The following is a 13,685-nucleotide window of genomic DNA, read 5'->3' as shown; positions in this document are numbered from 1 at the left end:
CACGTCAGTCTCCAGCCCTCACTCGGCTCCGCAGGATGTCCGCCTGGGACAGCAGACACTGCCCGTGTAACCTTGAGTGGGTCCTGACCACCAGCTAGGCAAGGTAAGGACACGGCGTTAGCTGTCAGCACTGACAAGTGCAGGCCATGTGCACAGGGGCAGCGGGGCTGGGTGTGCAGCAAGTGCTCAGGGTTTCTGACTATCCCCTAACCCCATCAGACTGAGCCTTAGCCCAGGCCTTAGAGGGCAGAGCCTGGACCTCTCCTCAAAACCTATCCGGGACATGGTCAGTCACAGCTGAGATTCTGAGCTCAACTCCGTAGGTCTGGGCATGGGTGACCATGGTTCTGGCCCAGGACCACGGTGTCCACAGGAGGGGCTGTGGGGGGGGCCACCCAGTCACCACCACCCAGCTGCCCTCAGAAAGGAGCCTTCCTTGGCCCATGGCGAAGCATCTCAGTCCACTGTTGTCTGAGGACACCCTGTCTCTCCAGCAATAGGAGAGTCTCATTTTTCCTCCTTCTGCAGGACTCCAATACTTTGTCTTCAGGGTATCTTGCATTTGTCAAGAGGAATTCCAAGTGTATAAGCATAAAACCACTCCTTTCTATCTTGGAGCTGAGTGTAGTCTGCATGGTCATGGAGAAGGCTCCTCCAGCCTCCAGGGCCCCAGAGCATGAGGGTGAAATGCAGAGGGGTGCAGGAAGCCACATCTGGGACCACCTAGCCCAAGGACTCCCCCTCCCCCCGAGGGTCTCTGGAGGATGCAGAGCCAGGCTCCCAGCACACGGTCTTCCGCACCCCTACTGGTACCCAGCGGTGGCAGGGCAGTCCTCCCGAGACCCTGCTGTGTGGAGTGTGCTGTGACAAACCTGAGAACAGAAAAATGTCCCAGAGATGGCCAGAAGGAAAAAGTGTGGTCAAAATAGTTGAAATGGGAAACAGCAAGACCAGTTAGATCCTGAAGCTTGGAGAGAGCAGGGGCAGGGCTCGCAGTGAGAATGGGTGGGGCACGCAGGCCTGCTGAACCGCGCCTCCCAGCCTCCGGATGCTCGGGGGCGGGAGGGGGGACCTCCCTGCCTCACCAAGTGTGCAGCACCTGGACACTGGCAGGGCATCCCCACAGCCAGGTGGAAGCAGGGAGCCAGGCACCATGGGCCAGGCTGGAGTCTGAGAAACTAGGAGGGATGCCACCCTGCGGGAGGTGAGGGCAAAAGGGCCACTTCTGCTGGGGAGGCTGGCCCTGCGGTGTCCTCCACAGAAGTGACCTGGGGTCAGGAGGCCACATGATCATTCCTCATCTGTGAGTGAACAGGACAATTTACAGGAAGTGCACACAGAAGCCACCAGCCTGTGCACCCATGCCACTGCTCAGGAGCAGGCTCTGGGGCAGCCAGCGGGGGTCCCAGACACAGGCACAGAGATGCTGATACCCCCCCTGTCCACTCAGTCACTCAGAACGCAGCTGTCTCCTGCACCGAGGGCTCGGGACGCACGCCTGAGCTGAGTGAATTTGAGGAAATGCGCCCTTTGAGGCCAGGGCCAGCACCTCCAGGGGAGCTGAGCAGCTGTCAGCTGTCCATGTGAGCAGTGTGTCACCAAAGCTTCCTGGGGTGTCTCCAGACCTGTGGTCGTGGGCCTGGGACCTGCACCCCCTCTGCCCGCTCTGCCCCCCTCCAGCTGTCCTAGCACAGAGCCATGCCAGCCCTCGGAAATGGAAACCTCTCGGCAGAGCCCACCTGGGAGTTTGTGCTGGAGGGCTTCCGGGGCGGAGTAGAGACCCAGGCCCTGCTCTTCACGGTCTTCCTGGCCCTGTACCTGGTGACCGTCCTGGGAAACCTCACCATGATCGTGGTCATCACCCTGGATGCCCGCCTGCACTCCCCCATGTACTTCTTCCTCAAGAACCTGTCCTTCCTCGACCTCTGCTACTCCTCTGTCATCGCCCCCAATGCCCTCTCCAACTTCTTCTCCTCCTCCAAGGCCATCAGCTTTGCCGGCTGTGCCACGCAGCTCTTCTTTTTCTCACTGCTGGCAACTTCAGAGACGTTTCTCTTGGCCGTGATGGCCTATGACCGCTTTGTGGCCATCTGCAGCCCCCTGCAGTACCCTGTGGTCATGGGCCCTGAGACCTGTGCCCGCCTGGTGCTGAGCACCTACTGCGGGGGCTGCCTCAACTCCATTGTGCAGACCAGCCTCACCTTCCGGCTGCCCTTCTGCAGGTCCAACCGCATCGACCACTTCTTCTGCGATGTGCCGCCCCTGCTCCAGCTGGCCTGCGCCAACACGGCGCTCAACGAGCTGCTTCTGTTTGGCCTGTGCGGGTTCATCATCGTGAGCACGACCTTAGCTGTCCTGGTCTCCTACGGCTACATCGTGGGGACCATCCTCAGGATGCGCTCGGGGTCGGGGAGGCACAAGGTCTTCTCCACCTGCGGCTCCCACATGACAGCCGTGTCTCTGTTTTATGGATCCCTTTTTGTCACGTACGCCCAGCCGGGAGCCGTGGCATCCATGGAGCAGGGCAAGGTGGTCTCCATCTTCTACACCCTGGTCATCCCCATGCTCAACCCGCTCATCTACAGTCTGCGGAACAAGGACGTAAAGGACGCCCTGCGGAGGCTGAGACAGAGACACACAGCCAAATGAAGGAGGCTGGGACAGACACACAGCCTGAGGGAGGAGGCTGGGACAGAGACACACAGCCAAATGAAGGAGGCTGGGACAGAGACACAGCCTGAGGGAGAACACTGGGACAGAGACACACAGCCTGAGGGAGGAGGCTGGGACAGAGACACACAACCTGAGGAAGGAGGCTGGGACAGGCATTGCCAATGTGAGGTCCAAGGGTGCATGCTGCATCGATGCGCAGACTCTACAGCCTGCAGAGAATGAAGGCCCCGGGTCATGCAAAGAGCCAGGCACATCTCCTGCCGCTGGTGTCATACTTCTTGGGAAATTCCATGTGTTTGGTTGAAGAAAGTATTTGTAATCTTGATCAAACTTGGCAAAAAAAAAAAGTTCATATCCCATTATCCCTCTACCTATGTATCCAGCCTTGCTGAATTCTCTCAAGAACATTGGCTTGAGGAGCCTCCTGCCTCCATTTCTGCCTCTTTCCACACAGCTTCTGAGATCTTTACTAAACCTCTTTCAAGGCATCAGTGCAAATCAGTGGTCCAGATACTGCACTTTAATTCTTCATTCTCCTTTTTTCCGTTTCTTGCAGCTCATCTCAGTAAGTATTATTTTATATGATCAGGGGCACAGAGGCATTGCATGGTGAAGAGTGCTGTCTTCTGGTCTCACTGCGTGTTCATGCCTGGTTGTGTATAATTTATCATTTCTGCACGTGCCATCCTGCATCCTTTCACGTTCTCTGCTGTGAGCGAAACAAGTTTCTGCCAGACACTCTTGAGCATACCCTTCCAAGTGCTCTTCCTAAGATGCGATGGCAGGTTTTGTGCCACAAAGGTTGTGAGTTCCTGCTGCCTAGTATCAACGTGAACGGACAGACCATCTGCTTTGCATTCTGCCACGGGGCAGCAAGCGCCCACATTACTGCTGTTCCCGTTGTTCTTCCTCTACCGGCCGGTGGACTTAGCTAATCTTCCACATACTCGGCAGTCCCTTGTGGATATTCTTTTGGGGGAAGCATCTGTGGTTTGCTCAACCAGGTACATGCCAGACTCAAGGTATGCTTCATCCTGAGGTAAACTTTCTCTCTGGCAATGAGCTTGTAAAACAAATGATCTGCTTCCAAAGCACAGTGGTTAGACAAGCATGACATGTGTTCTCATTCCGAAAGAGAGGAACTGGAACGAAGGGTGACAGAACCAAACAAATTGCGACAGTCAACGGTGAGTTCCCAGGGGTTTTGTCTCAAGAATAACCCGCACTGACTTCTGAGTCCACCTGGTCTGGCATATTTTGCTGAGGCCATGCTTTAGAGAGCCCCTCAGATTGAAGCCGGTACCCGCAGCCTTCCCACCGCAGAGCTCTATGCCGTGGTGGGAATCGCGCTGCCAGCCACAGGCGCGGAAGGCCTGCAGAATCGTTACGCACATGACGCAACAGGCACGTACGCTTCCCACCGGCTGCCTGCAGCCTAGATACCTGTACTGGTAATTATGTATGACACTCAAATGATAGAGTCCTTGATAGAGAGTCCCCATTCCTGTCAGACATTTACCTGCTGATGGACACCTGAATTCTTTTCAGTCTTGTTTTATACTATGGACTGAAATTGCTACTATTAGTATATATAGCCACTGTGTAACACGTTTCCATTTCTCTTCAATAAACTTCTGGGTTATATTTGGAAACACATGGTAACTCTCCAAGAGCCTAGTGCATGCTTTTACAAAGTGTTAATGCATGTCTTCAGGGGTCAAGTATGAGCTCCAATGACTTCACACACTCCCAACACTTACTCAGACTCAAAACCTTAGCCTGCCTCAAGTACCTGATAGGTCTCACTCACCTTCTTTGGTATAGTGGTGGGTTACAGCCACATGTATCTCTTTTGGTACAGTGTCTATCATGTGTAGACTACAGGGAATCTTCTTTGGTAAGTCTTGTCAGCTGCCTGTATTAGCACTATCTCCTACCAGTCTGTGACCTAACAGAAAATCTCTAGACTTGCCAGGCACCGGTGGCTCACACCTGTAATCCTAGCTACTCAGGAGGCTGAGATCTGAGGATCATGGTTCAAAGCCAGCCTGGGCAGAAAATTCTGTGAGACTCTTATCTCCAATTAACCACCAGAAAAACTGGAAGTGGCACTCTCACTCACAGTGATAGAGTGCTAGCCTTGAGCTGAAGAGCTCGGATTTCAAGCCCCACCACCTACAAACAAACAAACAAATAATCTCTAGACGGGCCAACGTTAACAGAGCTTAACTGCGCAAAGGCTTAGGTACAAAGGGAAAGCCCTCACACTGGACCAGCTCAGCCACTCCCAGTAGCAGTGTGGCTGGGCACAGGAAACGCAGCTAGAGAATGGAAGTGAACTACCAAGAGTCCAGGACTTCCTTGCCAGAATGCCTTTGGTCAGTGATGGCCTGTGAGTAACTGAACCCACCTGCTATGACTGGCTGTTGAGAGCTGCGCATCTATTCTATGTAGGGCTTTTGGCTCAGTATCACTCATCTAGGCTGTAGTTCATTGCAGAAGGACTCAGGGGGGAATGGCCACCCTAAATTTTCTTGTTTGACAACAATGTCTTTTGGAGAACAGGTTTTAACTGATGGATTCTAATTTTTTCCTTCACCATTTTCCCCCTGCTTTACCAAGACTATAATTTCCTTTAATGTTATGTAGTTTTAAACCGATGACCCATGTCAAATGAGCAAAGGGTTGAGAATAAGTGTACACTTCCAAGTCAACATTTAGTCCCGGTACATTGGGGGAAATGACACTCTGCACTCCTTGTGGGAGTGTTCTGACCAAGTGCAGATGGTTTATTCTGGCCTTGGTGTGCTCCAGTGTGAGTCTGTGACTTTTATGAAAAGGTTAACAGTCTCTAATGTCCTTGTGTATGAAAATATTGCATTCAGTCTTCATGAGGGAAGAGTCACAAGTGGGATTTGAGGAGAAATGGTCTGTAGGATGGAGGTTTAAGGAACTGTCAGAACTTTTATGATGTCAGTGGACCACTTAAACCCCTACCAGTTTGAAAAGTCCCAGTAGAGTTCCTCTTCCTTAAAAGCATTCGTCGTCATTTCTCCACATCACAAGCTAGCTGCTGAAAAAATGTGTCATCCACCCGAGGATTTAACTTACGCTTCTCTCAAGTGTAAATTTCTCCGAAGGGAGATGCTGGGCCCTGTGAAAGCACTCAGTCAGCTGTGTTCATACATCTACAAACAAGCATGGGGCATGGAAAATACCTTTGCCAACACTGTCAGGGGCGGTGCACGTTTTCGCTGCTGGTTGATAGGAGCTGTGGGTATGGGTATAGAGCTCCTGTCAGCTGGACGTGTCTCAGGAGTGTGCTCTGAGCATTCCTTCCTTTAATAAGCTGTAGGTCACCAGCATTTTGCTGGGCAGAGTCTGTTAGGTTTTACTGTTAGAGGTCAGTTATGGCTCCTGATTGCAGACGAAGGGCAGAACAGCAATGGAATCCTAAGGGCAAGGCCCGCTGGTGCTCCGCTGGCCAGGCTGGGCAACCCTCACCTGCTGAGCTCCAGTCACTTTCAATGAGTACACTGTGTCCTTCTTGGCGGGCTCTGTGCTGTGTGACAGGATAAATGCTGGGCTCAACACTGGCATTCGGGGAATGGCATCAGCAAGACACTAAATAAATAAATAAAAACCTAACTGACACCAACAAAAGACTAAATATATAAAAACCTAACTGTTCCAAATACTATTTCCGCAGTGGCGCTGGTGGTTTGCCCACCTCAGCAAGAGTTCTAGAAGGTTCTTCCAACATTTACCTCACTGCCCCACACACACTTAGGGACACAGGGGTGAGCCTTCTAAGCAACAGTATAAATTAAGTCTCAGCAAAATAAATATGAAGTTAGAGTACACAACGTCAAATCTAACAAAGGCAAGACTACACCTGGGCTTGCTGGCAGGAACGAGAGCCCTAGGGCCCTGGCCCGTTGGAAGCCCCTTCCACGCACCCACGATTAGCTTCCGCATGGTGCCAACGCATCTTTATTTGCGTGGCGTGGGTACGTTCTTGGCCGAGCAGACACGAGGTGAGGTGGGAGGCCCACGGGCCCCGTCTCCACGAGAGCCTGCTGCACCTGCTCTGCAGGAAAGCCCTCCGCCTGCCTGGGCCGGCCAGAGCCCGAGGCCTTCTCCACACGTAGGGCCGGGGCCACGCGCGAGCACACACGCGGTCAGGCACGGTACTGCAGACGAGGGTGCCGACTTCCTGCGTAGGTACAGACCACCTATGCACTTACCCGAGAGTGTGCTCGAGAGACGGGTCTGTTCCGCGTGCGTGTGAACGGGTGGAGCACCGGACCACACACAGCTTCCTGCCCCAGGCTGGAGGTCTGGGATCCCACGCGGGCCGCATCCTCCCCAACTGCTTCTGCTGATGGAGAGGACTGCTGCAAGGAGCACCACTGCACGGTGCCGTTCCAGGAGGCGGCACGGGGCCTCCAGGCACAATGCTGCTGCACTGCGGGACAGCCCGCCCCCGGGCACACCCGTGGCTGGGGAGGGATCCACACGTGTGCCCACGGCTTCCCGACACCACGCCCCGAGCACGACTCCGGTCACTCCCAGCCTAGGATCGACTCCTGAGCTCCCGTCCCTCGCTGGACCCCGGCCGGACCCCGGCCAGACCCGCCCCTGCACCCCTGCACACCACCGCTTCCGCACAAGGCCCCCGGGCGCCAGGGGACACCCGGCCCCTCTCTGCAGTGGCCTTCTGTCCTCTGCGGGACTCAACTATTGCCAAGGTCCCTTGGGTGTCACACATGCTTGCTACCTTTTATTTGTACTTAACAGATGTCTGCAGGGCCTACTCTGTGCCACCCTGTTAGCTACTGGCGACAGAGGGACCACAGTGCACACAGCACCCGCAGTGAGAGGCTGCAGCCACGCGCCGCTGGGGCTCCGGGGGGGGGGACCACTGTGCACACAGCACCCGCAGTGAGAGGCTGCAGCCACGTGCCGCTGGGGCTCCAGGGGGGGGACCACTGTGCACACAGCACCCGCAGTGAGAGCAGCTGGGGCTCCGTGGGGACCACTGTGCACACAGCACCCGCAGTGAGAGGCTGCAGCCACGTGCCGCTGGGGCTCCGGGGGGGGGGGGACCACTGTGCACACAGCACCCGCAGTGAGAGGCTGCAGCCACGCGCCGCTGGGGCTCCATGGGGACCACTGTGCACACAGCACCCGCAGTGAGAGGCTGCAGCCACACACCGCTGGGGCTCCAGGGGGGGGACCACTGTGCACACAGCACCCGCAGTGAGAGCAGCTGGGGCTCCGTGGGGACCACTGTGCACACAGCACCCGCAGTGAGAGGCTGCAGCCACGTGCCGCTGGGGCTCCGGGGGGGGGGGGGGGGGACCACTGTGCACACAGCACCCGCAGTGAGAGGCTGCAGCCGCGCGCCGCTGGGGCTCCGGGGGGACCACTGTGCACACAGCACCCGCGGTGTGGCCCTGCGGGCCCCTTGCTGCCCTTGCTGATCCAGGGTGGACCTCAAGCCAGGCAGAGCGGGGCCCTGGGGAGGGCGTGGGGGCGCTCGGAGGCTTGAAGCCGTCCCTGTGGCCTGAACCTGAGCCCTGAGCAGCCTCAGCAGCCGGAGGACGGCCAGCGCTGGCCCGACGGGGGACAAAGGGACTTCTATTCGGCGTGTTTTTCTTGGTATTTCTAGTTTTGGCTCGAGGCGACAATCACAGCGGACGTTCTCTGCTCAATAATGGCCCTTTCAGGAACTGTGCTGGCTCGGCTCCTCGGTCAGGGTCACAGGCTTGTGTCCCGGCCCCGGTGGCCTCCCGGGCCCGGGTAAAAGCCCCCGCGTCTCCTTTCACTCCCATGGCAGGTGCGAGGCCTGCACAAGCCCAGCGGGGGAGACTGGGTCGGAGCAGGAGTTCAAGGACAGAGGAAGGAGGCACTTCCTTCAGAGGCCTGGGCACGGTGAAACCACTAACGCCACCGTGATCCTCCCATCGTCCCCGCACTCAAAGGCCCCGCACTGGGCGACACACCGCGCACTGGCATCGTGCTGCTGAGGAAGGACGCGGGACGCGGGACACGGGACGCGGCCCCCCACGAGCCGCCACTCCCCACCTCCTGCAGGAGAAGCCCCTGCCACGCTGAGCATGGCCCCGGGGACCGGCCGGGGCGTGGGGCCGGGCACGCTCCCCGGGGACACAAGCCCCCGGCGGGTGCGGAGGGAAAGCTCGAGCCAGCGATGGGACGCCGAGCGGGGGTGACTTCCAGCTGGTAATGACCCTCCTGACGGCCCGAGCTGCGGTGGCGGGAGGGGGCCATCCTGGGCCCAGGCGTCCCAGCACCGCAGGAGAGGCACCGACTGCGCGAGGGGAAAGGGAGGCGCCATGACATGTGCACGCACACACACACACGCACACGCACACGCACTCACACTGAAGCAGCCCAGGCTACGCTGGTCTACAAGCCTGAGGCCACGCGGGCCTTGAGGGGCGGCGGCTCTGATGAGGGGGACCCCGCCAGGCCCTCGCGACGCCCCCGTCACGGGCTCGCCCTTTTTCACTCCGGACCAAGGCCTCCTGCGGGAGAACTGAGGTCCAGAACGAGGCATCTCAGCGCCCTTGTTTATCGATGAGAACCCAAGGCCCGGGCGGCTCCTGCTCAGAGGAGGAGCCACCCTTTGCTACGAAATCATCAACCTGCCGACAGCCGCCATCAGTCGCTGACCTGTGCTGGGGAGAGACTTCTCAGTCACCCTCCCGTTCTCGGGCCTCACGTTTGTGACGGCGGCTGCCGTCGAGGGGGCTGGAGGGAAATGCGAGTCCCGTCCTCAGGCGCGAGCCTCTGCCCTCACCGGGAGGGACAGGGCCCTCCGCTGGGTCTTCGGTGCTATGGCAGAGGTCTGCTGACCCAGACTGCACCCTCCCAGTGTCCCCAGACTGCGGCAGACGGCAGTGAGGACGTGCCGCTACGCTGACAGCTGTGATTCTCAGCGTGCTGACGTACGCGTGTGCACACACGCGCGCGTGCACACGCGCAGAGGCTTTCACGGAGTGCCACATTCGCCTACAAGTGCAAGAAGTAGAATCACCCCCCATGTGAGGGCGCCGCTTTCTTTTAATTGAGACAAGGACAGGCTAGTTCCCGCAGACGTGACTGGCCGGTCCAGGGGGTCAGCCGATCCGCTCCTAACTTCCAGCGTTCTCCAGAGGTCTCTGAATCCGCCTGACCCTGCCCCGAGCCCCACTTGCCATGTATCGCCGTGGGGGCGTGGCCACGATACAGCAGACAGCCTCACTGGACGTCATCATCATCGAAGAGATCTTCAAAATCTGCGTGAGCAAAATCAGGACACGGCAAAGTCGCTGAGGAAACTACTTCAGAGCCAGAGAACACACCCAGCGGGGCTCCTGGGCGGAGAAGGCCCCTCCCCGGGGCAGGGCCTCGGCTTCGCCCAGCCAGGGCTCACAGACCGGCGTCAGAAGCTGCTCCCAGAGCCCCTGCTGTCTACGGGCGGGCGCAGGCAACGCCACGTGTATTCACAAGACAACCGGCGGCGCGGTAGACACAGGGACACACAGACACCTAGGCCTGCGTCTTGGAAGCGGAAGCGACTGGGAACCGCAGGAAGGGGCAGGAGGATGGGACCAGAGATCAGCTCCCGCGGGAGCCTGGAGCAGCAGCACAGCTGCAAAGTCGGCTGAGCCTCACGCCTGTCCTGCGGCTGGTACGGCGGGCACAGGAGGTGCTGCACTGGGCAGCCGTGCCACGGGGCTGCCCCCGTTCAGGACGGGGAGAGGAGGAACCATCCCGGCCCTGGGGACACCGGGGGCCCCGCAGGAGCTTTGCTCCGCAGTCAGCGTGGGGGGGACGGGCTACCTGCCCTCGGCGCATACTTCCAGGAGAAGGGCGGAGCAGTTCATCACCCCACTGGGCCGAGCAGCCGCTCTGCGCTCCTCCTGCCTTCTGCCCTCGGGGTGCGACGCCCCTGCTCTGGACTGGCCCCCGCCCCTCAGCCCGGCGAACCCCTCCACCCCTGGACCGGGATCTCCTCCAGAAGCTGTTGCGTGGGGAGGACGGCCCGGGGCCAAGCCTTCTCTTCCCTGATGCAAATTCTTCATGTCACAAAGCTGTCCCATGGCATTAACTTGCGGAGGAAACTTTCCCACTAAACGCGGCCTGTGTCCCTGCCCCCTTACCATTGAAGAAGTCCGCGTGCACCGCCTTTTCATTGGCTGCCAGGTCCATCAGGAGTCCAGTGCTGCCTCCGGCCTAGGGAGGGAATGGCAAGGTTATGCCAGCCAGGCCTTCCTTTCCAAGGGCAGGTACGCGTTCACTAGCACATCCGCCTACCTCCATGGAACAGGAAGCCCGGCGACAGGAAAAGTGCTCAAGTTGGAATCAAATTAAGTTCCAGACAGAAGAAGTGTGTGTGAAGGGGGAATGCAAATTCTTTTTACGGGCTCTCAAGGTCAGGAGTTGCTTGATTCTTCTGTGCTTTGGCAAAGAAACCTATCATTGCCCTCATGTCACCTCCTCTGGAAGTGTCTCCAGTCCCTTCCGGGACGCTGCCACAGAGGCTGAGAGCAGCACAGCACGGAGCTAGATGTCTGGCCCTCTCCTCGCTCTCCTCTGAGAGGTGAGGGTGGATGGGTGCTGCCCTTGAGAGGCCTTACGATGCTGCCACTCTCCATCAAAGGTTAAACCAGGCCACAGCACAAGCTGGGGAACCTGTGCACGGACGGCTTCTGCCTTGGTTCGAGTTGAGTCCAGCAGAGGCTCTGGAGGGTGGCCGCGGGGTGGACAGCCGGCCCTGTGACTCCAAGGCCGCCTCCTCAGCCCCTTGCTGGGCTCCCTGTCCTGGCTGCACCCAGGAGTCTAAGCCCGCTCCCTTCTCAGTCCCCTCCCCTCCCAATCGCCACAGCAAGCCGTGCAGGTGCTATTTAAATTCTGGATTCAGATCCTCTTCAAGTCTCCATTCTCCCTTTTCTACAACCTCCCACAACTCAACTTCTAAGCCTTCAGCGGACCCGCTTGCCCAGCAAACCGGGGTTTCCCTTCCAGCCTCAGACCTCCAGTGGTCCCCAATCACCTACTGGGGGGGGGCGTGTCTTAAGACAGGACTGGGAAGCCTGGGCTCACTGCAAGTCCCTGGGGAGTGGGGGTCAGGGCCCCCACGTTGGGAACCTGGGCTCACTACCAGTGCCTCTGGAGGGAAGTGGGAGCCCGCCACCTTGGATCAGTTCGTGGATCAGCTCCTCTCTCAATCATGTGGAGCCTAGACAAGCCATGGGCACGGCTGGCCGGCCCTCGGGGAGACTTTCTCAGCCTCGTTCTCTGCCCCCCAGGGACGTGAGGGCACCCACACTGCCCCCGGGGCATCTGGGTGCTGGCCAGCTCTCCGGAGACCCGGCTGGGCACCCCCCCCCCAGGCGCGGAGACACTTCCGTGGGCCCCCCAGCTTTCTTACACCCTCTGCCCCGCCTAGGAGGGGCGGCGGCCTGGCGGGGGCACCGGGTGTCTTCCCGGGGTGCACGGACCGGCTCGGGAGCACCGCGGAGGTCCTTCGGGGGCAGGACGGGCGGGGCGGGCATCCTTCCCGCCCCGGTGCCACCGAGAGGCCCGCCAGGCGCCGCCTCCGCCCTCCGCCCAGCCGCAGGGCGGGCTCGGCTCGGCTGAGCTCGGGTCCCCGTGCTCCCGGAGGAGGGGCCCGCTCCCCACCGCGGCGCCGCCCGCCGGGATGGGGGGGGGGTGGACCACGCGGGGCGGCCTCGCCTCCCCTCCCCTCCCCTCCCCGCGCCGCCCCGCGCCTCTGCCCACGGGGCCCCGGGACACGGGGAGGACGGACCGACGGGCCGCGGCCACCCGGCGGAGCCCAGGCGCGCGCCCCTCCCGCCCGCCGCCCGCCTCCCGCCCGCCCGCCGCCCGCCCGCCGCCCGCCGCCCGCCGCACCTCGTCCAGGTCCACATAGGGCCCGGCGCCCTCCGGGAACATCTCGTCCACCGCGGGCTTCATCTCGGCCCGGGACTCCGCTCGCACTTCCGGCCCGCCGCACTCACTTCCGGCGCGCGCGCCCGCCTCCCCCGGACGCCGGAGGACCGCGGCTCCCGGGCGACTCCCGCCCTCCTTCCCCCCGCGCCCCCGGCGCCTGCGCGTCCGCGCCCTTCCCACCGGGGCGGGGCCCGCCACGCGCCGTCAGGGCGGGGCGGGGCGGGGGCGCCGGGGGGGCGGGGCGCGGCGCCGGGGGGCGGGGCGCGGCGCCGGGGGGCGGGGCGGGGCGCCGGGAGGCGGGGCGCAGCGGGGAGGGGTGGAGCTCCGGGGGCGGGGAGGGGCTTGGCGGCGAGGGGCGGGGCGGGGCGCCGGGGGGCGGGGCGCGGCGCCGGGAGGCGGGGCGCAGCGGGGAGGGGTGGAGCTCCGGGGGCGGGGAGGGGCTTGGCGGCGAGGGGCGGGGCGGGGCGCCGGGGGGCGGGGCGGGGCGCCGGGGGGCGGGGCGCGGCGCCGGGGGGCGGGGCGCGGCGCCGGGGGGCGGGGCGCAGCGGGGAGGGGTGGAGCTCCGGGGGTGGGGAGGGGCGCAGCGGCGAGGGGCGGGGCGGGGCGCCGGGGGCGGGGCTTGGCGTAGGGGGCGGGGCTTTGGCGGCGGCGAGGGGCGGGGCTTGGCGGCGGCGAGGGGCGGGGCTTGGCGGCGGGCTTCTCCCCGCCCCACCCCGGTGCGTTTTGCCCGGTGCTGTTTTTTTAAGAATGTGGATGAGAAGCAAAGGGGAAAGAGGAAGAGGCCGGGGGGGGGGGGGGGGCGGGGGGGGGGCGGGAGGAGGAGGAGACGGGGACCGAGGCCGCTTCCGGCGGGGCAGCGCTCCCGCGCACTGTCGGGTCGCCCTCCACGGCCCTTCTTCCTCCACCCCCGCCAGGTAAAGTCGGTCCTGGGCCGGCTCCAGCGACGCTCCCGGGAGGCCGGCGCATCCAGAGCCGCCGCAGTCATGTGCCACCCGCACCCCGGCATCAAAAGATACCGAAAAGCGGGGCTGGGGATATAGCCTAGTGGC

The 13,685-nt window shown here is 61.1% G+C and overlaps 2 protein-coding genes across 2 annotated transcripts; one reads left to right on the top strand and one right to left on the bottom strand.

Annotated features, from left to right (window-relative positions):
- Window positions 1-1,698: 1,698 nt before the first annotated feature.
- Window positions 1,699-9,874, top strand: LOC125350089 (olfactory receptor 12-like). Its single transcript, XM_048344322.1, has 11 exons — window positions 1,699-2,621; window positions 2,719-2,836; window positions 3,230-3,238; window positions 3,809-3,860; window positions 3,997-4,081; window positions 6,643-6,710; window positions 6,770-6,820; window positions 8,348-8,515; window positions 8,773-8,905; window positions 9,584-9,647; window positions 9,845-9,874. Exons 1-11 carry the CDS (start codon window positions 1,699-1,701, stop codon window positions 9,872-9,874), a joined length of 1,701 nt encoding a protein of 566 aa, XP_048200279.1.
- Cops9 (COP9 signalosome subunit 9) lies at window positions 9,728-12,746 on the bottom strand. Its single transcript, XM_048344398.1, has 3 exons — window positions 12,598-12,746; window positions 10,845-10,917; window positions 9,728-9,977 (listed from the first exon to the last, which is right to left on the bottom strand). Exons 1-3 carry the CDS (start codon window positions 12,658-12,660, stop codon window positions 9,940-9,942), a joined length of 174 nt encoding a protein of 57 aa, XP_048200355.1. The 5' UTR covers window positions 12,661-12,746; the 3' UTR covers window positions 9,728-9,939.
- Window positions 12,747-13,685: the final 939 nt, after the last annotated feature.

This window comes from Perognathus longimembris, chromosome 4 (assembly GCF_023159225.1).
Source record: "Perognathus longimembris pacificus isolate PPM17 chromosome 4, ASM2315922v1, whole genome shotgun sequence".
NCBI lineage: Eukaryota > Metazoa > Chordata > Mammalia > Rodentia > Heteromyidae > Perognathus > Perognathus longimembris.
The sequence above is the reverse complement of the archived record's forward strand: the minus strand, read 5'-3'. Positions and strand labels throughout refer to the sequence as shown.